Source organism: Lepisosteus oculatus, chromosome 19, assembly GCF_040954835.1.
Source record: "Lepisosteus oculatus isolate fLepOcu1 chromosome 19, fLepOcu1.hap2, whole genome shotgun sequence".
Taxonomy (NCBI): Eukaryota; Metazoa; Chordata; class Actinopteri; order Semionotiformes; family Lepisosteidae; genus Lepisosteus; species Lepisosteus oculatus.
In genome coordinates this window covers 3,563,267-3,587,845 of record NC_090714.1, presented here as the reverse complement: position 1 = coordinate 3,587,845, position 24,579 = coordinate 3,563,267, and the positions used below count along the sequence as shown (strand labels likewise).

Below are 24,579 nucleotides of genomic sequence, written 5' to 3'. Positions count from 1 at the left end.
GAGTTGGTCAGACCTGGTTAAAAAATAACTATAGAAAAATACAATTTTATTTTAAATCACATATCAGTGCAATCTTGATAAAAGGTACGGTTTCCATAGCAGGAATTGTGCTTGTTTGTAATTAGGAAGAGGTTATCACTTCAGGGAAATTAAAATACACAAGACATACTGTATGTATCATTGTATAATGATGATGTACAATCCGGGTTTAACAGGTTTTCTCGTATAGGTCCTGTGAATGGTCTAACAACTATTCTGGGCTGGTTTTTGAACTGTGCAGGTTGTGCTGTTGCTAGGGAACTTGCCCAGTGAGTGATGGGCTTTGCTCTGGGTCTTCCTTTGCAGTGATGGTTGTTTTCATGAACGGACTCCTGGAGATTAAAACAGTGGCACTGTAAGCAGGTTTTTTTTTTCTTGACTAAAATGTTGCTTTTACAAGACCTAAAACAAAATGCTACTATAGTTTCTTAATAATTGCTTAACTTTTCGTGCACTGTGATCTCACAGGGGGTTGTGTGAGCATTAAACTCATTATGAAAGGTGTAGTCATGCCTGAGAACAGCTCATTTACTGTAAAACAGTTCATATTAAATATATATATATATCATATTTTTAGCTAGGCTCTTTTAGATAATAACTCTTTTTCTTGTATTAAGAGACAGGTTTCGGATTGTGATGGATTTGGGGATATCGTGTTTTCCTGGCAGGGCACCATGAGTTCTCTTTCAGTAGTTGCATTATTAATGTTGAGAATGGAATGGCAGTCTTAGCACTGTTATCCTGGGAGACTGCCATCATGCCTAGCTCTAGTGTCCAAGAATCATCGCTACCGCATGTTTTGGTACACCTGTTGGAAAAAGAACCGGAAAATTCGGGAACTGCACATGGCCTTTTCCTATTGTGTAATTGTGGTATGCTTTAGGGAGTGTGCATAATTCCATTATCTCTGTAGCATTTCAGTGATTATTCACCAGGAAGGCAGGCTGATCATATTATAATTTTAAATGTTTTTTCCTGGCTTTTTGTATAGGTACGTATCTTAATCTAAACTGTTTCAATGTATTTTTTTTTTCAAATCTTTTGGTGAGCAAAGATCAACAGATAGCTGTGCTAGGTGTACCCCCTTCTGGCTAAAGTACAGAACTGCATCTCTTTAATTGTCAAAATGCTGGTAAGATAAAAGCAAATTAATTATACCGCCCACCCACGCTCGAAATTCATTTCCATAATACCAAAGCAGATTTATTGTAGCAGAATATCTCCTTTTAAATAAACTGCTAGTCTCAACCTTAGAGGTTAACAATTATTAAAGGCATTTGCATTTCTAATTTATAATTAACATGATAAAAGATGCTTCATGTTTTTTAACACCAGAAGAAATTGCTGTGAAGAATTGCATTCTGCCTAGAGACAGAAGTGTAGAGCTCTCTTCACGGTGAATGGGAGGTGAGAGTCTTGTCGCTAAACTGCTCCTGGAGCTGCTACCTTCTGGCCTGGCCAGAACGCCAGAGGGTAAAGGTTTAGGATTCAGTTGTTTACATTGCTTATTCTTCTGTAGATTATACAAGACGTATCTTGTAGATACTTGACAGACGTGACAGAAAAATGGAGAGGTTGATTTCTTTGATCTAAAATGAGTGATCTAAAATAAATCCAGCTGCTTGTACTGTATCTGCTTGCAACATGCAGAATATACTGTAATTCTAAGTAATATACAAATTTTACCTTCCAAACCACAGTTCCATTATCATTTTCAGCTTCGATCACATCATTGCAAAAAAAACATTGATTCTGTGGGAGGTGCTGTCTCAGTCCTTTCTGTTTTTAGAAGCCAGTTTTAATAGACAGGACTTAAAGTGTCTTATGTGGAAAGCGGAATAATAAATATTCAACATTGTTATTATAGTTTTGAAGATACAGATGAAATGAACCCTAGGGGCTACTTTAGGATCCTCCTCGAAATCAGTTCCTGAGGACATGGGTGGAGTGCTGTAAGCATTTAGGCCTGAATCATATGGACTATTTATACACAAAGATTTGTGGGTGTCTGGAGCAAGCTGCTCAGACGCATTGTAGAAAAAACGTTTCCTTTGAATCCTCCAGGAGGCAGCTTGAAGAGATTCTTTGATCAGTTGGCTGCTAGCAAAGATGCTAGGTGCTGGTGTCTTATGTTTCTGCCAGTGGTTTGCATTAATTCTGCTTGTGACAAGGAGCACTAGGTGTCCATGTTGTGCCGCAGGATGAAAATGGCATTGTACACATACTCTTCCCAAAGATTCTGACATGTTCTTTAATAACCAGTGCTTTGTATGCATTTTTTTTGTTAGCTTTTACTTTGTTTCATTTTAAACTCCGGCCAAGTCTGCGTGCCTTGTAAACATTCATTGCTGATGCATCCTTTGGTTTAGCAAACCTTAGAAACGTGTAACAAATCAGCATGTTGGTATTAATAATGTGTTTGTTCACAAATGTAGTTTAATTGCCTTCGGTAGTATCTGCTTGCTGATATATTGCTGTTGCAATCTCCCTCTGTATGTTCTGAGATTGACAGGGCACAGATTTTTACACTCATTAGGATCCTGCATCCATCCTGTTGGCTTATTCGGTGGGAGTTAGGGATCTAGCACTAGGTATCACTATTGCTGTTGAAAGGGATAGGAATGATCTGGGAATAATGCAGTTTAACACTCCTGACCAGGGGACAGCTGGTCCTGAGCTGAAGTGGAGACGGGGGGCCATTTGCAACAGATTCCTGGACACCCTCTTCACGGGTGTCCCCCAGATCGAGATGGGGAGCTGTAGTGGGTGTCAAATCAAATCCTGAGCGCGTGTCGGTGTTTCTCCGTGGCTCTCTCCCAGCCTTCCTACTGGGGTGGCACCCCCCGTCTGGCCCTGCTGAAGGAGAAGGAGGAAGAGGAGGATGCAGAGAAGGCGCTGAAGGGCGAGTTTATCGAGGAGGAGCCGGCAGGCCTGGTGTCGGGGATCAAGATCAAACACCTCGCCAAGGTGGGTACCACTGCTGGCTGGCTTTTGACAATCCTCAGGTCAATCGATCTACTTTGTTTATTTTGACGTTTCCCCTCAGCTGGGACTTGGGATGCCTCTCATGAATCTGACACGGAGTGCGAGGCGAAGACCGCAGCCTGTGTCAGCCAAAGTGCAGTTTTTAAGCTGTCGTTTGACAGAGATTCATGAAGTGTTTCTCGACTTGCTTGCTGCAAAGACAAGATTTTGTGTTTTATCGTATTCCGGGCACAGGAAAGCCAGGAAGGTATTTGGCTGCCGTGTTGCAGCATTTTGTGCAGATGTGCAGTGCATTTTGGGAAAGTATATATCGAGGGGAAAAAAAGCAGCCCCGGTAGTAGGCATTGCAGCATTCCTCCTCTGCGCAAGTAATCGGTAAAGTATTAGCAACCTCATCCCGAATTGCTTCTGCAGTGGCGTTATTTCTTCGCTGCAGGTTTTCAAGGTTGGCAGTAAGACCCGTGAGGCAGTGAGAGACCTGACCGTTAACATGTACGAAGGGCAGATCACGGTCCTCCTTGGACACAATGGAGCTGGGAAGACCACCACGCTGTCCATGCTGACCGGTGAGAGGAGACTCTTGTCATCAGAGACACACCGTTCGAGGGATTCTGTGCTTGTTTGAACAACCCGGCGGAAAGACATTCCAATGATGCCGGAAGGTCTTTGTAGAGATCACAGCGCAGAGAGTCGCAGCACGGTTCAAGCAAGAGGGTGATGGGGCTTTGTCTCTGTCCCGCAGGGCTCTTCCCCCCGTCCAGCGGCCGGGCCTACATCAGTGGCTACGACATCTCCCAGGACATGGCCCTGATCCGCCGCAGCCTGGGGCTCTGCCCGCAGCACGACGTCCTCTTCGACAACCTCACCGTGGAGGAGCACCTGAGCTTCTACGCGCAGGTACGTGGGGAGGGCAGGTACATCCTGTATCAGTGTGCGGCAGTGCGACAGTCCTGCTCTCCGGGCTGAAGTACCGCAGCTCCAGTCAGCGGGTACAAGAAGAGGAAAGGATTTGTGATTTTTTTTTCATTTATAATGAAAGGAGTGGACACTCCACTCAAAGCGCTTTACAGGGAATGGGGTCTCCCTTCCACTGCCACCAATGTGCAGCCCCCATCTGGATGATGTAATGGTAGCCATAGTATGCTCCCCACACACCAGCTATCAGCGGGGAGGAGCACAGTGATTAAGCCAGTTCAGATATGGGAATGATTAGGAGGCCATGATTGGAAAAGACCAATGGGAAATTTGGCCAGGATGCCGGGGTAACAGCCCTACTCTTTTTGAGAAATGCCCTGGGATTTTTTAATGACCACAGAGAGTCAGGTGCCAGCTGGGAGTTGCAGGGTGATATGGCTGCTGGCCAAATATAACTTTATGATTTACAGTCCCATTTATGATTGTTTCTTCCAAAGTGCTCGGCAATTTTGACTATTTCTTGAAATGGCCGGGCCCCCCCGTTTCTCAATACGGCCATTTATCACCCCCCCCCCCCCAGCTGAAAGGGTATCCCCAGGAGAAGACCCCCGAGGAGGTCGACCGCATCCTGCGCATCCTGAACCTGGAGGACAAGCGCCGCGCCCACTCCAGGACTCTGTCGGGCGGGATGAAACGCAAGCTGTCCATCGGGATTGCCCTCATTGGGGACTCCAAGGTGAGCCTCTGGGGCAGGAGTCTCTCGGGTGCCTGCTGGCTTCTGGAGATTCGCCCCACCTGAGTAGCCCGTTCAGCACTTTCACTCATTTTCTCAGTGAGTGATAAAAGGGATTTTTCTCAAGGTCTTTTGATGGCTTAAAAAATCTACAGTTACCTGTACAAAACCTGTCAGCCTGGTTATACGTATTAACTTGGTGCTTTAATAAAATAGACCAGCTATACAGAGCTGAGGGGGATGTCAAAACTGAAGACTGCAGACTCCAGGAATTGTGTTGGACACCCTAAGGGCCAGACTGTTCAGTTCAGCTCCCACAATCCCACACTACCAACGGTCACTGCAGTAATGGTGAAGGGGGTAGAACTCCTCTGTTAAGGCTGTTTGCTGAATGAGAACCATGAGGTCTTTCATTGACCTCCAAGTCACAGGAGTCTGTCTAATTCATCAGCTGCTGCAGGTCACCTGGGAGAAGGATCCAACTTGTCACCTTTATGCGCTGAGATATTGACTGGAACCCTGACCCACTCTCCCAAACGCAGGCTGTTTCTCCAACTCTGTATTGCGTCAATTATCTTATGGTTATGATCTAAAAAAAACAAAAGTTTTAAGTGAACATTGAGCATTTTTACCTTTTAAAGCCTTCGTAGATATGATCTTATTAATCTGGGATGTCTGCAAGAACAGTTATGTCAAGTTCACCCTCAAGACTTAGAACCCAGCCTGACTTTGAGGTGCAGTCCAGAGCTCCCTGTATTTTTTCCCTGCAGTTTTAACTGCACTGGGATTATTGGTGTCGCAACACATTTCAGACCCTTCCATGCATCCTGCGTGACTCTTGTTTGAATTTATGCCCTTACTGAGTGCAGCCTGATGGATATGTGAAATTTTTAGGCGGTCTTTTGAATGCTCATGATCAATCACTTGTGAGTGTTCTCTTTTGAATCTGCGAGTGCTGGTTTCGGATTCCCGCGTCCTCAGAGTCATTTAAATAACAGCAGGAAATGGCTGCTGCCCCACCAGGTGATGAAAGATGCGCTTTGTTCACGAATGACTTTGCAGTGGGGAGCTGCGTCAGCATGCGTAGGCTGCAAAGGAACAAGTCATAGGTTTATTCCCTGCTAAAAAGAGAAGAAAAAGACCGCAACATTTCAGCTGTGGAGCCTTCTTCGGGGGTCGATTTCCACCTGAAGTCACCTGAAGAAGACTCCACAGCCGAAACTTTTTGTGTTTCTTTTCTTCTCTTTTCAGCATGGAATAAACCTTCACTTGTTCATCAGAGTCATGCAACTTAAAAACTGCAGCTAGCTCCCCAGAAGCTCCTTGCTTGACGTTAGTCCATCGTTACCTTCGATTGTAGGTCAGCTGGTCTCCTGTGTCAAATACTCTTTGTTACTGTTGCACGGGGATGTGAATAGTTTTGAAAGCCCATTTCTAGACGCTCATTATACCAAACCTTTGACCCACCTGCCCGAAACAAATTGAAAAACCTCGGCTTCATAGTACGGGACCACTGGGTCAAAAGGCGGACATGTGTAGCAACCAGAACGCCGCAGCGAGGCTGCAGGATGTCGTTTGCAGCCGGCCAGCGGCTGGGGGTTTTAGCGGTGTGCCTCCTCCTCCTGCCGCCCGTGCCAGGTGGTGATGCTGGATGAGCCCACGTCGGGCATGGACCCCTCCGCCCGCCGCGCCACCTGGGACCTGCTGCAGAGCCAGAAGCAGGGCCGCACCATCCTGCTGACCACACACTTCATGGACGAGGCCGACCTGCTGGGCGACCGCATCGCCATCATGGCACAGGGGGAGCTGCAGTGCTGCGGGTCGCCCCTGTTCCTCAAGAACAAGTACGGTAAGAGCCCAGCACCTCCTTTTCCCCGCACCGTCTGGGGCATCCACTGCGCCCCACGGCTGTGCTTTTTCCAGAGTTTGCAGGGAGAGATTTCTGGAAGAGAAAACGTAACCAATCTGTAGCAGGGAATTCGGTACTCATCAATTGGGTGTATATAATTGCTCCTCTGAATTGACCCAGTCCATACCTTACCGCACAGAGCTCTCAATCTGCCTTCACCGCCTCATAAAACAATTACATGGGAATAAAGGGTGGTTGGGTTTTATAGACTCCTGGAGCACACAGTTGTAAGAGCATAAGAAAGGTCACAGACCATCCAGCCAGTTTGGTAGTTTAGTAGTTAATCGATCCAAGGAGCCCAAGCGGCTGTTTCCTGGCAGAAGGCAGCATCTCGTCTTCACCAACACGACTGGGTAGGTTGTTCCCTACTCCTACAACCCTCTGGGTAAAGGAGTGCCTCCTGTTCTGGGATTTAAGTGCGCAGTTTCTGCGTAGTTTCCCCTCGTGCCCTCTGGTCTGTGTTTCGTTGTTCATTCTTACAGCGTTCTGCTGGGTTGGCTCCGAGGATTTCGAATGCTGGTATTCCTTCTGTTGAAAGCTTAAACAGGTTCAGTTCATTCTGCCTGTCAGTGTAGTTTGTTCCGTTCAGCCCATGAATGACCTCCTCTGGACTGCTCTTGACTCTTCCAGCTAGGCCACACAACACAGTATTGCAAAGCAGTAAAGGCTTTAAGCGGATGCATGCAGTGGGAGTTTGGGAGAGTGTCTCCGTGCTGAAGGCAGGCGTGATGATGCAAAGATGGGACGAGATCTCCCCGGTGCAGCGAGCAGCGCGCCCCCCGTGACTGTGGTGTCCCTGTGATTGCAGGCGCAGGCTACCACATGGTGATAGTGAAGGACTCCCTGTGCAACGTGTCGGAGATCACGCGGCTGGTGAAGATGTACGTGCCCAACGCCACCTTGGAAAGCAGTGCAGGAGCCGAGCTGTCCTATATCCTGCCTAAGGAAAGCACCAGCCGGTAGGTATCGATAATACTGAATAAAATACCGCCACCCTGAGGACAAATAAGGAAATGCTGCACGTTATGCAGCTGTTACCACATATTTAATGTGTTATAACAATAACAATAATAATAATAATAATAATAATAATTGCTTACACTTATAAAGCACTTTACAGGTAATGGGGCTCCCCTCCACCACCACCAATGTACAACCCCACCTGGATGATGCGACGGCAGCCATAGTGCGCCAGAACGCTCACCACACATCAGCTATCAGTGGGGAGGAGAACAGAATGATGAAGCCAATTGATAGATAGGGATTATGAGGAGGCCATGATTGGTAAGGGCCAATGGGAAATTTGGCCAGGGCATCGGGGTTACACCCCTACTCTTTTCGAGAAACGCCCTGGGGTTTTTAATGACCACGGAGAGTCAGGACCTCGGTTTTACGTCTCATCTGACGGACGGCGCCTTTTTACAGTATAGTGTCCCCGTCACTATCCTGGGGCATTAGGACCCACATGGACCACAGGGTGAGCACCCCCTACTGGCCCCACTAACACCTCTTCCAGCAGCAACCTTAGCTTTCCCAGGAGATCTCCCATCCAGATACTGGGTAGGCTCACACCTGCTGCTGCCAGTTGTGCGTTACAGGGTGATATGGCTGCTTAACATGCAGTTTTGATCCATTTGTAAAGAGTAATGCCAAGATGTGCAGCTAGGCAGGATCACTACTGAGGTGCAGCAGTCTGACTGACTTGCACTGTTCCCTGGATTTAATTCTGGACTGCCAAGACGTTGCTCCCGCTATCCGTAAACATGATTCATTCTGTTCCCATCTCTGGGAAGCACTCCTAGCCCGATCTGTAGACGTTTGTTAATCATTCCCCGGATTACGAAAAGAATGGGAAAAAAACAACTCTGAAAGTGACTCTTTAGAAGGCTGTAGTAACCTTCAAATAATGTCTGTGGGGTCACATACGAGCTCAATTTCACATTGGCATTGGGCTTCCAGACCGCAGGAAATCAGTTCAGATCTTATTACACGTTAATGAACACCTTCTTGGTTTTACCGATGCAGCGACAGCACAGACTCCTCTTATTTTCAGATTCTTTTCTCGCGAAAACCCCCGGTCTCAGTCTCAGTCTTATATTTATACCCACTCAGTCTGCTCTCTTCCCTGCTGCCCTCTGTGTCGTGATTTACTATGCTCTCCTGTGTATCATATACTGGCAGGTTGATCACTTCACACGATGGATATAGAGAATGTTTACTTTAGATATCTCCAGTTCCATAATTTAGATAGCCCTATGCAACTGTGGTTTGTATTTACAAGAAATCAAAAATTAGTGTAAGTGGATGTAAAGCAGCTTAATGCTTCATAAAGTGTATAATCCCCCTTTTTGGTTTGCCTTCTTTTCAAGCACTTAGCTGCGTATATAGTCATTTAAAAAGGAAGTACAATATTCTTTTATTTGTCACAATTACACAATTTCAATTGCAGTACAAACATTTATTGTTCAAAATTCAGGAAAGGAAAAACATAAAAGCTCGATTCTTTCAAGCCCTATACACGGTAAAATGCGTAAAAAATGCAGAGCCTGGAGAAGCGCTTATGTGGTTTTTCAGAAAAGCTTTTCAAGGATTTTAATCACTTTAGAAAACTTTAAGCTATGCATCTCCTCTCTAGACTGCTCCCAGTACCTTTCTTATTTAACATACTTTAACAGAACACAATTCCTGGACGAGAAAACATTTGGTACTCATCAATTGGATGTATATAATTGCTCCTCTGACTTGACCAAGGCCTAACCTTACCGCACAGAGCTCTTCCTCTGCTTTCGCCCCCTCGGAAATCAATAGTGTTATTTTTAAACTGGCGATTTTCTTTAAAGAAACTGAAGCACGCCCACTATCCCCAATTTACCGCAGCCAGCAAAGCAAACGCCTGTTTGAATAAGTAAGGTAAAGTGGAATTGGCACCTGTATGATAAATAGAATGATGTTTTTTTTTTTTATACCTTTTCATTTCTGTTGGGTGTACAATTATTAAAATGAGAAAGAAAATAAATACCTCTGGCAACTGAAGTGTATGGGGGATTCAGTTAATTTGTATTTGGTATCTCGCCCCTTGACTTGTGTTGCCGCATCACAATCTGAATTTGAACCCACAAGGGGCAGGGGCCTCACTACGCGAGCTACAGTACCACTGCATCCTTGTAGTACAGCTCTATGTCCATGGCTGATTGTCAGAGCTTTTCTCATGCAGTTAAAGGGTTCATCACCCTTAATGTGTTTCATGCTACAGTGGCGCTGTGTCGTCCTCGCTCGTGACCAATTACCGCTCTAGCAATAACGCTTTGAAAAGACACTGCGAGTGCCCTGGCGGATAATTATTACCTACACCCCTGAACTGGTAACTTGGCAATAACTGAGGAATCAGTGAAGCCAAAACGTTTCCTGTTTTTTTTTCGGCTCTTTTCCAGCACGGTTTAAAGGATAACCCCAAAAGAGAACACTGTGACCCCCCGCCCCAAACCCCCAAACAGTGAGTGAGTTAGAGAGACAGACTTTAGCCTTTCGCTGAAAATAACTCTGTTGCTTGGCTTTAGTGGCGGGCAGAATTGTTGGAGTCCCGCTACTTGCCTTTTCAACGATATTGATTGCGGAGTTCCACGTTTTCAAAGACTCTTTCTTTTTCTTTTTGGTTGGCCTTGAAAAGTGGAACATCAGAGCATTGTTTTAATATTCCATAACGGGCACTGGAAGATTAAGAAAGTCCTGAGCCAGGCGAAGAAAACTCTACAGACTGTAGCTGCTACATCTGCCCGGGGCAGAGGTCTCCAATGCAGGCTGCAAGTAGACAGTGTGCCGCCATTTAATTTGTGATACTCGAAAACGTTTGGAAAACTAGGTTAGTTCAGTGCTAATGTCCAAAAGCAATGAACATGTGAGGCTATGTTTATTTTCTATGTCTTAATTTTAAAAGCTGAGCACAAAAGCTTTATCGATAGCAGCTCTTTCCAGTCCTGCTCCCGAAGGCTCACACACCGGCTGGTTTTTGTTCCAGCCCAGCTTTCTCGGTTTAAGAGCTGAACCCCTAATCGGTTTCATCGCAGGATTCCTCTGACCTGTGTTGACTTGTTTTCTAAACATGGAGGAGGCCCTATGTTTGCATTTCATAGGTAAAACGAAATCTCACGATACGGAGTAAAAGAAAGGCTTGCAAATATTCCATTCAAGCAACTTGCTAGGTCTGTTAAGGCTTTGATTAGGTAATTTAGCCGGGCTGTAAGGAAAACCAGGAGGAGATTGGGTCTCGTCTATAGACTTGGCTGTTCAGGTACAGTATGTGCAACATGGGCAGCAGGGAGCCGTATCTGCCTGTCCTACAGTGGTGGAGTCTGAAAATTTGGATCCCTTCTAGTTAGCAGAGAGTTGTGGGAAAACGTTAGAACGATGGTTACAAATCAGAGGAGGCCATTTTGCACATTGTGCCTGTTTGTGCATCCAGCTGTTTCTTAAAAGATCCCAGGGTATCGGCTTCAACCACATGGCTGGGCAGCCTGTTCCACACTCCCACCACCCTTTGTGTAGAGTGTTCCTCCTGTCCCGATTGGACAGGAATCATACGGCAGTTCAACTGCAGGAATCAACTGCCGGAAGCATCCACTTGTTTCTGGAACGTGCTCCCAGTCTGCAGTTCGTTTGCACATCCACGTCCTTTCCCCTGGGGCCGGGCCGCGCACGTTTCCCCGTGTCCATGTTCTCCTTTTGCCTTCCTGCAGGTTTGAGCTGCTGTTTGCGGAGCTGGAGCTGAACAGAGAGGGCCTGGGCATCGCCAGCTATGGGGCCTCAGTCACGACGATGGAAGAGGTTTTCCTCAGGTACTGGACCCAGCGCATCAGCCAGCGCCAGTTCTTTTAGAGAGGATTAGCAGGTGATGATTAATGCCAATGAAGCTTTTGGGTTCAAGCAACAGAATGCGGACTGTTGGGACCCAAAAGTCATATTTTGCAGGGTAATCCCTTTCCCTTTTCTTTTTGGTGAGCTCTAAATGAAACCGTAGTGCAGCTTTGTGGTGATTGAGATCGAGGTGGTGCGGTCTCGCAGGGCTCGAGCCCGGTTTGCTCAGGAGCCGGTGGTGACCGCTGGGATGTAGTGGCGCTCTGCGAGCTGGTAGGACGCGTTCGAAAGCCTCGTCTCCCCTCCTCCAGTCACTGCTAGACAGGCGCCTGCGAGAGCGAGGGCTGCTGGGAAGAGTAGAAACTGGTCTTCTCGTCCGTTCGGTCTGGACGGGGAGTCCTGGCAAGTAACTGGCGATGCCGCCGACGGGAGGGGAGAAAACCGTTCCGAACTCTGGGAAGAAGCAGGAGCCGGAGCCCTGCGACAGGTTAGGGAGGATCTTCCGCAGGGTCCCCTGGGGGTGTGGGGGGGTTGAAGGAAGGGAGAGGCTCGTGACTATCAGCCAGCACCACCTCTCCACAAGCCGTGATGGAGCTGAGCACCGCGGGTCCCGCAACCCAGCGGTCTCTAAACGCCGCAGAGGCGAAGAGGGCCCAACGGCCTTCAGCTCTTTGTGGGTTTTTTCTGTTCGTTTGTCTTTTTTTTTCCCTCTTTTTGTTGAAGTTCTTTAATAGCTCCCCGAGTGCCCTCTTATTCCTCTCGGGGCTGCCATTAGCAGCCAGAGAAACGCGAGGAAAGGATTGTGTAAAAGGACGAATGCACGTGGGCTCCGTTTTATCTGAGTAATCAGTGCAGGGCCCCGGCGAGAAAGCAGAAAGCGCAGATGATAATGCACCGACCTGCACACGACGGAGCCGTGTGGCTCACAATGATGGAGACTTGAGCGGTGGACCTTGACATTTCTGAAGTTTAAAGCAATCAGCGCTACACTGCAGTGGCTCTGGAGTGGCAGCTTGGGAGTGCAGCTCCATTCGTTTGCATTCACCTGCGAATTTCCACGCGCACTGGAGAGACACAGCCAGCGCCGTAGAGCTGAAGCAGTGTAAGAATCGATTGACCACTCCACCAATTACAGACCTGTGCAGTTAATGTTTAGGAAGGGGCTGACTGTAGGGGTTGGAGCTGCTTTGCTTTTGGAGAGGTGTGATCAAGCGATATTCGTTCAAACAATGTGTTTGTTCCGTTAGCTGGTAATGTGCTGTAGATCTGGAGGGCTTTCACAGACCAGCGTAAACTCACTACGCCACTGTGGCTGCTGTGGTTGGCCAAGTGCCTTTGGATAGGTGAAAATGTCACTTCTCTCCCATCTGATAAGAATTTCTTACACTTAAAAGTGCTTTTCTGGGCACTCCTCTCAAAGCGCTTTACAGGTAATGGGGACTCCACCACCACCAGTGTGCAGCCCCCACCTGGATGATGCGACAGTAACCATAGTGCACCAGGACTCTCAACACAAACCAACTATCAGTGGAGAGGAGAACAAAGTTCCTAGATGGGGATTATAAGGAGGCCATGATTGGTAAAGGCCAGGGGGAAATTCGGCCAGGACGCCAGGGTAACTACTCTTTTCGAGGAAAGGCCGTGGGATTTGTAAAGACAGAGAGTCAGGACTTTGGTTTTATGTCTCATCCGAAGGATGACACCTTTTTTACAGTATAGTGTCCCCATCACTATACTGGGGCATTAGGACCCACATAGACTGCAGGGTGAGCGCCCCCTACTGGCCCCACAAACACCTCTTCCAGCAGCAACCCAGGAGTCTCCCATCCAGGTACTGGCCAGGCTTACACCTGCTGAGTGTCAGGGGGGTGCCAGTTTTGAGTTGCAGGGTGATATGGCTATGATATGATATATAGATGGATGATTGCTTCTCTGCCTTTTTGGCCACAGTCTGGTCCAGGATCCTGGTAGATGTAAACCAGGTGTTTTTCTTGTGTGTGTGTGTGTGTGCCGTGCAGGGTGGGGAAGCTGGTCGACTCCAGCCTGGACATCCAGGCCATCCAGCTGCCAGCGCTGCAGTACCAGCACGAGCGCCGGTCCCACGACTGGAGCATGGACGATGCCAGCAGCATGAGCGGCATGACGGACGTCACCGACTTCACGGACAGCGGGACGCTCATCTCCGAGGACGGCTCCAACATCAAGCTCAACACGGGGGTGCGGGAGCGCTGGGGGCTGAACCACTGCATGGGGGGGGGGGGGGCGCTGAGGAATGAGCGTCCCCTGCTGGGCGGCAGTGCCCGTCTTCGAAGTGAATCCACGCCACCGGAGAGGGAGATGAGCCAATTCTGCTGGGTTGTAATTTTAAGAGTCTGCAGCCCTTAAAACCCTGATTGGAATAAGCCGCTGTACAAGGGGAGTCCAGTGCTGGGACGAGGGTAGAAGGCCTGTAAAATAATGGAAATGGCTCATTTACAGGGAGGGGTTGTGCAGCGGAGTGACGGGGCTCATACTCTGAGACAGTTAGAGGAGTGATGCCAGCCCCTCTGAAAGCTGGACAGTGTAGGATCCTGTCGGGCCAGAGATCCCAGTCTTGTGGCCTGGCGGGATGATCCGCCTTCTAGGGAGCAGAGCTGTGCGTGCGACTGGGGGAGATTTGCTTGTGCAACAGGGCGAGAGTATAGCTCTACACGTACGCCGCCAGGAATGTAGCTTTTCACACTACTTTGTCATGAAATCGAGAGTTTCTGATGGCTCCGATTTGCTCGGAGTTACAGTTTTAGTAAAAATTAGAGTAAAACCGCAAATGGAGGTCTCTCAGAATCCCCTCATTGCCTGGCGGGCAGCGATAGGTGGGAATGTTCATCGCCAGTTTTCACCAGCAGAAGCGAAGTGCACGAGAGCGAAAGAATTTGGGTGAGAAAGAAAAGCAGGAATTCCATTCCAAAGGGTCGATAAAAAAACTGCTCTCCTTTTGTTATGCCACATCTGACATGTAGTCACTCTGGTATCACTCACCAGTGCAGTGTCGCCCTTCTCGGTTTTAGGAGAGTGTCTGAATCTGAGGCACGTGGGACTCGGAAGCTCGAGGGCGGGCTTTGTTCTTCCGGCAGATACGGCTGTTGGATCAACAAAGAGGTTTGAAACCTTTGAAAGTCCTTTGTGCGCTCGGAAATTGACGGCTCCTCTCTCTCTCCCCCGCCTCGCCAGGCCAAGCTCTTCCTGCAGCAGTTCTACGCCATGTTCCTGAAGAGGGCGCTGTACAGCTGGCGCAACTGGAAGGTCATGGTGGCGCAGTTCCTGGTGCCGCTGATTTTCACCGTGCTGGCCCTGGTGGTGGCCCGCGCCTTCCCCGGGCCCCAGGACTCGCCCCAGCTGCGCCTGGCCCTGAGCCTCTACGGCCCCACCGCTGTGCCCGTGGCCCTGGAACCCGGGGCCGGCTCTCTGGCGGCGGCCCTGGCTGCGGCGTACCGGGGCCAGCTCCCTGCGGAGAAGGCCCGGGCCGTAAACGTCTCCGGTGAGAGCCCAGCTCGTCGTCCTTCAGGAACAGCAGTCTGGGGGGGTTTGAAAGGAACTGACCCCCATCAAAATTTAATTTCAAGGCAACGCGAGTGCACAGCTCCTTTTCTATTTCTCCGTTGCTGCTTGTTCACAAAACCTTTAAAACCCTGCTGATAAACTGCAGGTCTAGCCTCTCCTGGCGCTCGGCCTCTCCGCCCAGGGCTTGAGTGTTGCGTTTGTCTCCCCCTGCAGGCCTGCCAGAGTACGTGCTGCGGGCGGCCGAGGACGAGGGCGGCGCCTTCAACGAGCACTGCGTGGCGGGCGCGTCCGTCAGGGACGGCCCCAGCGGGGTGGAGGCGACGGCCTACTTCAACAACCAGGGCTACCACACCCCCCCCGCTGCGCTGCTGCTGGTGGACAACGCCATCTACAGGCTCATCGCGGGGCCCAACGCCTCCATCCGCGCCGGGAACTACCCCATGCCGCGGAACGTCTCGGAGACCGCCCGCGACGAGCTCACGGAGTAAGGAGCGGTCGGACCCGGTGCCGGGGCCCTGCGTTTCCAGGGGGGCGCCCTGTGGTGGCTCACTGCCAGCCAGCGCCTTGCCGCGTTGGAAAATATAAGCGTGCCGAGTGGCTCGCCAGTTTCACTCTCCTTTCAGTTAAAATGAGCACATTTTAGACAATTGCTAGTGAAATCTTTCTTTTTTCCAAACCCTTTGAAAAATCCAGTGCAAAATGGAGTAAAAAGCCAGAACTCTCATGTTGTTTCCGTTCGTGAGACTCACACTGATAATCCTGATTCGTTACACGCGGTTTTTGTTTCCCCAAAGCTGGTTAATGCTTCATTGTTCGGTTGTTCAACCTCACGTTTTTATGTGACTACTACAGGATTTGTGAATTGTGAAATGAGAACACCAAACTTGGGTGGCACAGTGGTTAGCCTGGCTGCCTTGCAGCTCTGGGGCTCCGAGTTCAATTCCTGGGGTGCTGTCTGCGTGAAACTGGTATGGTCTCACTGCGTTTCCTCCCAGAGTCCAGGTTAATTGGCTTCTGTTAAAAATCGGCTCTGGTGTGAGAGTGTGTGTGTCTGCGATGGACTGGCGTCCCGTCCAGGGTGTATCCCGCCTGGCACCCATTGCTTGCTGGGATAGGCTCCGGCTCCCCTACAACCCTGTATTGGATAAAGCAGTTAGAAAGGGGATGGATGATCTTTGACAGGCTCTGAAGTTGCGTTTCTCACTCTCTTCTCTCTGCTACAGGGGCCAGACAGGCTTTGCCATTGCCATTAACCTGATGTACGGCATGGCCTCCCTGTCCAGTACCTTCGCTCTGCTCCTGGTCACCGAACGCTCCCTCAAGTCCAAACACGTGCAGCAGGTCAGCGGTGTCTACCTGTCCAACTTCTGGTTCTCTGCACTGCTGTGGGACCTCATCAATTTCCTGCTGCCCTGCGTGCTCATGCTGGTCAGTGTTTCACTCTTTCTCATTGCTGATTTACGTGGACGATGCTTTAGTCCAAAGCGGCCTCTCTTTTGACCCGGCCAGGTATTGTACTGGAGCAATTCAGGTGAAGCAGCTTGTTCAAAAGTACACCTGTCTTGTCTCACCTGGGATGGGAACCCACCTCCTTCCAGTTACAAGTCCAGAAGCCCCGACAACAGCTGCACCTTGGTGCTCCTTTTCTTCTCTAGTTTTACATTTAGGTAGCCCAGTGCCCTCAAAGATGTAGCTTCTCAGTCCGATTTCCCATTTTTCTGCTCCGGTTATGACTTACGAAAGATAATTGGGAGGACAAAATGTACAGAGAGCATACTACACCAGACCTGAACTCGGAGGAAACGCTAAATGTAGGATTTCTGGTTTTGCGGGAATGTTCTGCTCACCCGAGACCTGAATTCACCCACGTTCTGGTTTTACTTTCAGAGCCAGTTGAGTTCTTGCGTCTCAAGCGGGTCTCTCCCATGTCTGTGTGTGTGTGTGCGTGTGTGCACGCAGGTGGTGTTCAGGGCCTTCGGCGTGCAGGCCTTCACTCAGGACACGCACCTCGTGGACGTCATGCTGATCCTGATGCTGTACGGCTGGGCCGTCATCCCCCTGATGTACCTGCTGAGCTTCCTCTTCTCCACCGCGGCCACGGCCTACACCCGCCTCACCATCTTCAACATGATCAGCGGCACCGCCACCTTCCTCACCGTCACAATCATGGCCATCCCTGGTGAGGGCCGGTGCCTGCTGTTGCCGTCGTCCCTCGTGAAGCCAGCCCGCGGCGCTCTGTATTAAGAGTTTCCTGTTTTGTTCCTCCGCCTCCCCCCCACCCCTCCAGAACTCAAGCTTGTAGACCTCTCCAAGATTCTTGACAAAGTCTTCCTGGTCTTCCCTAACTACTGCCTGGGCATGGCGTTCAGCGAGTTCTACCAGAACTATGAGCTGCTGAAGTTCTGCCCTTCCAGCAGCTTGAGCGAAGCAATTTGTCAAATGTACAGTAAGTACAGAGAACTCCGAGGCTGTTTTCCGTCCTGTGACTGCTTCTGAATGTCATTTCGTCTGATTGAAATCCACCACCGAGTAGACTGTACTCCAGAGTCACATGTGGTCCTAGTACAGGTCCCTGTGGTACTCCACTAATTTCATCTCCCCGGTTTGAACTTTTACCTTTTGACAGAGAGTTAATTGACCAGTACAAGTGTATGCATTTCCCTGAATGCCAATCATGTATAATTAGAGAATTAATCTGTTATAAAAAGCTTTATCAAAATGCCTTCTGAAAATATCATATGCTCATGAGTCCTATTGTTGCTTTACAGAGATCTCTAACAAGCTGGTTAGGCAAGACCTACCTTTTCTAAATGCATGTTCTCCCTATAATGTTATTTCAATATAGGTGATCCTCGATTTTTAATAATTTTTTCCATAATCTTATGTATAATAGAAGTCAGACTTTGGTGTATGATTGTCACCTTTCTTAACGGATGGACACTACATTAGCAACTGTTAAAGGGGATTACCCCTGTCTGAGCAACTGCTGGAAGAGTTGTGTCTGTGGCTTCTGAACATCTCTTTTTCCCTTGAACACAATTGGTAAGATGCCATCAAGCCCTGGAGATTTATTTATCCTGAGTCCTTCTAGTCCCTGAAACATTTTTCCATTTTCTATGCTAATACTGTTTGATAAACCGCTTCACTCTGCTGCCTGAGAACATGTTGACTTCTTCCTAGTAAAATACTCATTTAGTACATGAGCCATTTCCCTTTCTTTACCTACAGGTTTCCTATTGATGTCTCAGATACATTTTACTTCATCTTACAGTCCTCATTAATGGTTCTTTTGCTGTGGGTGAGATTAAAAATGGCACAGTCCGCAGAAGCTGTTGAATTACTCCAGTTAAATCAATGAGAAGATTTAAATCCTGAGTAGCTGGGTTCACTGGGTTTCACTGGGTTTCAGTAGAGATTTGCAGGCAGGCAGACCAGCTCTCCAGGGCCAAGACTGGGATGCCCTAATCTGCCCATTGTGAAAATAAGCCACGGTCCATCAATCCACTGTCACAATAATGTCAGAGAAAGTGCGATCTGACCGTTGACTGTTGCGCTGATCAACATGACCGATCCAGCTCCCTGCTGCAAGGCGACGAAGGTCTTTGTAGGTCAGATTGTAGAAACTGGTTGTCTTTGCTCGAGAGTGGCTTTTCACTAATCGGCTTCTCCTGAGTGACGTGAGGCCAGCTTCGGCTCAGGTAGGTGGCCGCTCAGCGGTGTCGATTCGTGTTAGGTTTGAAACGAACTTGGAATTTGGGATGTTCCAGACTGAAGACACATCAAGCTTGATTTGAAAATTAAACCAAGCTCAGCCGTGGAAAATATAATATCATTGATGAATACGAATGTATCACGGGTAGCGGCAGTGTTCTTGGGTAAAGGCCAGTGCCTTATTTGTTTTGCAGATCTCACCTATCAGGAGAACTACTTCGACTGGGCAGCACCTGGGGTGGGACGGTTCCTAGTGGCCTTGTCTTCACAGGGCGCCGTCTTCCTCGTTCTCCTCTTCGTCATCGAGCTCCATTGGTTCCGCACTCTCTGCCGCCTCTGCGGCGCCCTCTTCAGGAGGCGCAAGAAAGTGAGTGCCGTCCTCTCCTGCGTGTGCTGAGGAAGTCTCCTGACACCTGCCCCCGAGCTGGGGTTCCGTTTAGCGGCCTTGGTGTGCGGCAGGGACAAAACACCAAGCACAATAATCAGCAGGCCTGAACACTAGACCAGCTTGGTGACATGCACCCTGGAGGCCCTGATGAAGATGCTGGTGCATACAGCTGGCATATATCTAAGGGGCGTATGGGGTCAACTGGACAATCCCAGCATATTTATGAGGAGCTTTTATTAAGGGATTGTGACCCCTGCATGCTCTTAAGAAGGGCTTGGGACTAGAATTTTCAAGCATTGTTGAGCCAAGCACTGTGCTCCTCACTGATGCAAGGCTTACAATTAGGTTTACGCAATCACACACGCAAAAAGCTTGAATTGCAGGAGCAGACAGGCACGTCTGTCGCCTGACGTAAGAAGTGTCGGCAAAAGGACAGATGTTTTCATATACAAATGCCCCATTCCGCAGGTGTTTAGGAGGTTGCAGGTTTATAGCATAGCCAGGATACCCCAGTAACATAGGAACCCAGTTCGGAATTAACTACAGTTACTGTTGTCAAGAGTACAGGTTCTAATTTTTTTTTTCTGCACTCTGGGTGTTGTATTTTGCCCTAAGGAGTCAGCCTGTGACCCCCACAATACATTTAATCTTGTAGTACTCCCAGGTGTCATGTTGCCTCCAGAGGCGATTTCAGCCTGGAATGACGCCCCCATAAACAGCGTGTGATAACTTTGTGAGCATAGACAGCAGTGGTCTTGGGTTCAGGGCTTAAATTGAAGCTAAACTCACACGGATCGCTGATTGGTCAGCTCCTGCGCCTTTTGCAAACCCCGAACCCTATCGGCGGCACTCCAGCTCAGCTTTTGCCTAAATTGCTTTAATCGAATTAAAAAGAACCTCTGGGAGAACGACTCCGCAAAGCCCGGGCTGGTAAACCAGCCGTCTAGCGGGGCATGGGGAACGGTCCAGGTGGCTATTCCGCTGTACGTGACGCTTCCTGGTTTCCGCGGTGGCTTGGCTCGGCTGCAGGTGGCCGTGACGAGTGAGGCCGCCCTGGTGCCGGAGGACAGGGACGTGGCGGAGGAGAGGAAGCGCGTGCTGGAGTGCCAGCCTGCCGTGGAGTCCATGATGGGAAGCCCTCTAGTCCTGCAGGAGCTGAGCAAGGTAGGAGCAGCCGCCTCCCATCGGAGCACTTGACTTGACGGAGCTGTGCCAGCCGCTCCTGACAGCTGGCATCGTCCTGGTAGGTAGGCTGGTAAAAACGTTTGAATCCAGGAATCGAGGAAAGGAACGCTCAAACTGCCCAGTGTATTAGTCAGACCTTATGTAGAATACCGTTTACTGTTTTGGCTGCCACGTTTCGAAAAGTACATGTTGCTCTGGATCAGACCCAAGACGGGCGACTACCTTAATTCCTGGTCTTCGGGGAATCTCTTAAGAGGGGGTAAAAGGATGTGTTTGGTCTGGCAAAAACCAAAGGGGATTCGATCCAAGTACGTGAAATGCCCAAAGGACTTCCACATCATCAGCCAAATCAGACTAGAAGACGCAAGTAGAAAGCAGAGGAAGCACACAAAGACTTGTGGCGGGAGTCTGGACCGAGCATCCCAGCCGTGTTGCTGAAGCTCATACCCAGCCTTTCTTCAAGAAGTGAACGGGGAAGGATTCTTGTGACATCAGGCTGCTGGGAACCAGCTGTGTTAGACTACCCAGTTAAGCCTGTCCTCATTGGTGATCTTTCTTAACGCTCTTGCCTCGTGAAGTCAGGTATGAAAGCATTCAGTAAAATGCTTTTTCCTATGTTCTGGTCTAAAAGTTAGGGAAACAGCAGCCGTTATACCAGCAGTTGCCCAGGCAGAAAATGCTTCATGTTTTTTTATGCTAGTTGGCCAGTTGGCGAGTCATCCGGATCTGTGGTGGTGTGAAACGGGCTCTCGTCTTCCTCTCAGGTCTACAGCAGCGGAGAGACCTTGCTGGCCGTTGACCGCCTGTCCCTGGCGGTAGGGAAGGGGGAGTGCTTCGGGCTGCTGGGCTTCAACGGAGCCGGAAAGACCACCACCTTCAAGATGCTGACCGGGGACGAGACCGTGACCAGTGGAGATGCCTTCATCGATGGCTACAGCATCCTGAGGGATATCAAGAAGGTGTGGTGGGAAGCTTCTGCTCTATGTTTGGAGTTAGATGCTTTATTTGTGTGAGTGGATCAAGTTTGACCCAAGACTGTGGAACCTGTATGAGTTTCACCTTCACTGGAAATTTTGGAATCTCTTTTTAAAATATATTTACATTTGTATACATGTATGTTTTTCACCTAACAGACTCTTCTCAAAATCACATCTCCGACGTTTTAAACCCACTATTTATCAGTCACTTGGTCAGTCCGTGGCTTCCTTCTCTCCCAGAATGTTATGGGGAATGACCTGCTGCCCTTGGTCACCTGACCAGCTGGTGCACGGCAATCGGTCAGGTGACCAAGAGAAGCGGGTCATTCCCCTATAGCATTCTGGGAAATGTAGTCCAGACAAGAAGCTCCATTGTCTGAACTGACTGCACTCTCGCACCGTGTATGAGCCAAAGAGAGGGGAGATGTGCCTTTTTCGGGGAACAACGTTAAGGACACAGCTCTGCACTTCCCCATTAAATCCACCATGGAACCTGTCTTCCTCCGCAGGTGCAGCAGCGGATTGGCTACTGCCCCCAGTTTGACGCCCTCTTGGACCACATGACGGGACGGGAAACGCTGAACATGTACGCACGCCTGCGGGGCATCCCGGAGAAGTACGTGGCGGGCTGCGTGGAGAACGTGCTGCGGTCCCTCCTACTGGAGCCACACGCCGACAAGCTGGTCCGCAACTACAGGTACAGCTCAGCCCCGGAGCAGAGAGCGCAGCTGCTGGAGACCCTGCGCCTCGAGTTAGGATGTACAGTTCATCCCGCCGCTCTTTCATTTTCTGGTGCCCTGTATATTTCAAAGTGTAGAACTGAGATCAAGGACTGAAATCACTGTGGAACACACTGATAGGGCCTGATTTAGAAATGTGTATGCAGTTTTGGTCACCACCTTGTAGGAACGTTATTGCTTTCTCTGCAGTCAGTCCAGAGAAGAGCATCCAGATCTATTCCTGAGTTCGAACGAATGTCCCAAATTGACACTTTGAAGGAGCTTCACCTTTTTAGTCTGACAGAGGAGGAGACAAGGGGACCCTCCTACTCTTATTCAAAATCCTCAAAGACACCAACAAAGCAACAGAGGAACATTTTATTCAGATGGAACACAAAAACACAAATCTGAGAACACAAGTGGAGACTATGCAGGATTCCATGTAAAGCCGAGAGCAGGAGGCATTTCTTTACATAAAGGGTGGTAGGAGTCTGGAACAAGCTGCAAAGCAACAAAGTTATAGCCAATTCCTGGCTTCCTTCAGGAAACAGCTGGAGGAGATCCTTGGATCAATCAGCTCCTAAATACTAAACAGGCCAGACAAGCCAGGTGATCTCCTCTCGTTTGTAACCTATTTTTCAGCCATTTCACTCTTTCAGCTTGTGTTGATGTTTTTTTTCAGGTTTAAAATGAGGACACCACTGACTTGTGATTCACAGCGTTCTGGTTTTTATTGGGTCTGAATTCATTTGCTTCTCTGAAGCACCTGTTTTCAGTGAGTTGGAAGAAGTACCCCAAAATTAGCTCAGTGGAGTTGGTCCCCCTTCAGACAGTACAGTGAAACCCACCACATTTGTTTGTGCTGGTCAGTGCCTTTGAACGTGGCATTTGTGCTGCTTTCATTCTAGAGTGCTAGCTCCTTCTTTTTTGGGGTGTGATGTCCGCAAGCTCCCCACGATGGTGACATAAGTCACGTGTCACCCTGGAAAAAGAAGGAGCTATGTCTTGAGGGCAAAATTACCTCAGACACTACTTCCAACAGCACAGACCAGGACAAACGAATGAGACTGGTTAAGGTCTCCTGCGCTGTCCTAGGGGGGATTGAATAAAGTCACTTCCCTGAAAAAGGGCGCTATATTTCAGGAAAGAAAACGGCACAAATGCTACTTTCAAGGCACAAACAGAGCACACCATTTGTGCTGTTTGTAAGGGGGGCCATTTCACCCAGCTCCCTAACAGCCCAGAAGCATCGTGGATCTTGCGGCCTGCTGGCGAGACTGACGCATTTCTCTCCCTCCCTCTGTCAGCGGGGGGAATAAAAGAAAGCTGAGTGCAGGGATGGCTCTTATCGGGGGGCCACCCGTCATATTCCTGGACGAGCCCTCCACGGGGATGGACCCCGTTGCTAGGCGACTGCTGTGGGATGCGGTAACCAGGACGCGAGAATCGGGGAAAGCCATCATCATCACCTCTCACAGGTACGTCCCTCTCCTCTGCTCTGCCATCGGAACTCTGTGGTCCTCCTGCTGGTTATTCTTTACTAGAATCACTGATCGGTCCATCGGGTGCCCTGAATTCCTACTTCAGCCCTGTTTGCACTGAAAAGGTCTATGAACTCTGAATCTGGACTTGGAGGAGGAGGAGAATTTTTGTGAGCAGTGAATTCAGACGGCAGAATCATGCTAGAGTTTATCCTCCTGTATAGCCTACAAAATATTCTTCTTTTTATGCAGAAAGAAAAATTTGGGCCATAAGATGGTAAAGAACCTATCAATAAGTTTTCATTTACCTCCTCTGGTTCTTATAAGATTAATAAAGATAGCACAGTGCATATCACGTAGATTTAGTGCGAGAATGCATTCATTATTGTATCCTGGAACTTGTTATTTTAAAGACATGTGACAGTTGCACCAGCCAGATAAAGTATGTTAGTGAATGCTTAGCATGAACATGATAGGGATTAATTTTCTTAACATTTATTCTCAGGCTTGCTTAGGCAATTCCAGGTTTTCAGTCTTTACAGGTTTTGGAAGTCTCTGGCCTTTTGCAAATCTAATGCAAAATGTTGTAATGTGATTTAGTATGTTTTAGCAGCTGCTTAATGTCTTTTTAGAAAATCTTGTAATAGACTTTTTTCTTGTGGTGTTTTTAATCCCCCCCCCCCCCCCCACCACTGGTTAAATCTCTAATACATTAAAGTGTTATATTTGGGAAGCCGCATTTTCACCTGCTAGCCTGATCTCAGAAGCTAAGGCTGGACCTGGTCTGTACTGGGATGAGAGGCCTCCGAGGAAAACCCAGGTTGCTCCTGCAAGTGATGTTGGTGGAACAGCAGGTGGCAGTAGGTTCCTTCTGGACCGTAATTTCCAATCTAGTGCCCTAGTGAAGTGAACAGTGCTCTTCGAATGAGACGTGAAACCAAGGTCCTGGGTACCTTGTCAATGGCGATCAGTAGTGATGGCTGAAATCCACTTCTGCTCAGTCTGGCCTCCTTAACATTCTCCCCCCTAAATATAGTTGAAGAACTTTCTTACTTTGCCCAATGTACTGTACTGTGCAGTGGGGATACTGGAGTTGAAGGGCTACATCTCACCAGAGTGGTCCCCTTGTATGTGCAAAGGGCTGTG

At 48.8% G+C, this 24,579-nt stretch overlaps 1 protein-coding gene across 4 annotated transcripts in view; it reads left to right on the top strand.

The window, feature by feature from the left end:
• abca3b (ATP-binding cassette, sub-family A (ABC1), member 3b) overlaps positions 1–24,579 on the top strand; it is a 59,535-nt gene that overhangs the window by 28,773 nt on the left and 6,183 nt on the right. For all 4 annotated transcript variants that reach the window (XM_015359858.2, XM_015359861.2, XM_015359860.2 and 1 more), the window contains exons 11-28: positions 2,860–3,006; positions 3,461–3,590; positions 3,767–3,921; positions 4,520–4,675; positions 6,311–6,521; positions 7,390–7,540; positions 11,315–11,413; positions 13,451–13,649; positions 14,643–14,949; positions 15,186–15,456; positions 16,196–16,400; positions 16,932–17,151; positions 17,260–17,418; positions 18,878–19,050; positions 20,101–20,235; positions 21,021–21,215; positions 21,743–21,930; positions 23,260–23,430. In XM_015359858.2, coding sequence (XP_015215344.2) covers positions 2,860–3,006; positions 3,461–3,590; positions 3,767–3,921; positions 4,520–4,675; positions 6,311–6,521; positions 7,390–7,540; positions 11,315–11,413; positions 13,451–13,649; positions 14,643–14,949; positions 15,186–15,456; positions 16,196–16,400; positions 16,932–17,151; positions 17,260–17,418; positions 18,878–19,050; positions 20,101–20,235; positions 21,021–21,215; positions 21,743–21,930; positions 23,260–23,430 — 3,272 coding nt within the window. The remainder of the gene's footprint in view (positions 1–2,859; positions 3,007–3,460; positions 3,591–3,766; positions 3,922–4,519; positions 4,676–6,310; positions 6,522–7,389; positions 7,541–11,314; positions 11,414–13,450; positions 13,650–14,642; positions 14,950–15,185; positions 15,457–16,195; positions 16,401–16,931; positions 17,152–17,259; positions 17,419–18,877; positions 19,051–20,100; positions 20,236–21,020; positions 21,216–21,742; positions 21,931–23,259; positions 23,431–24,579) is intronic.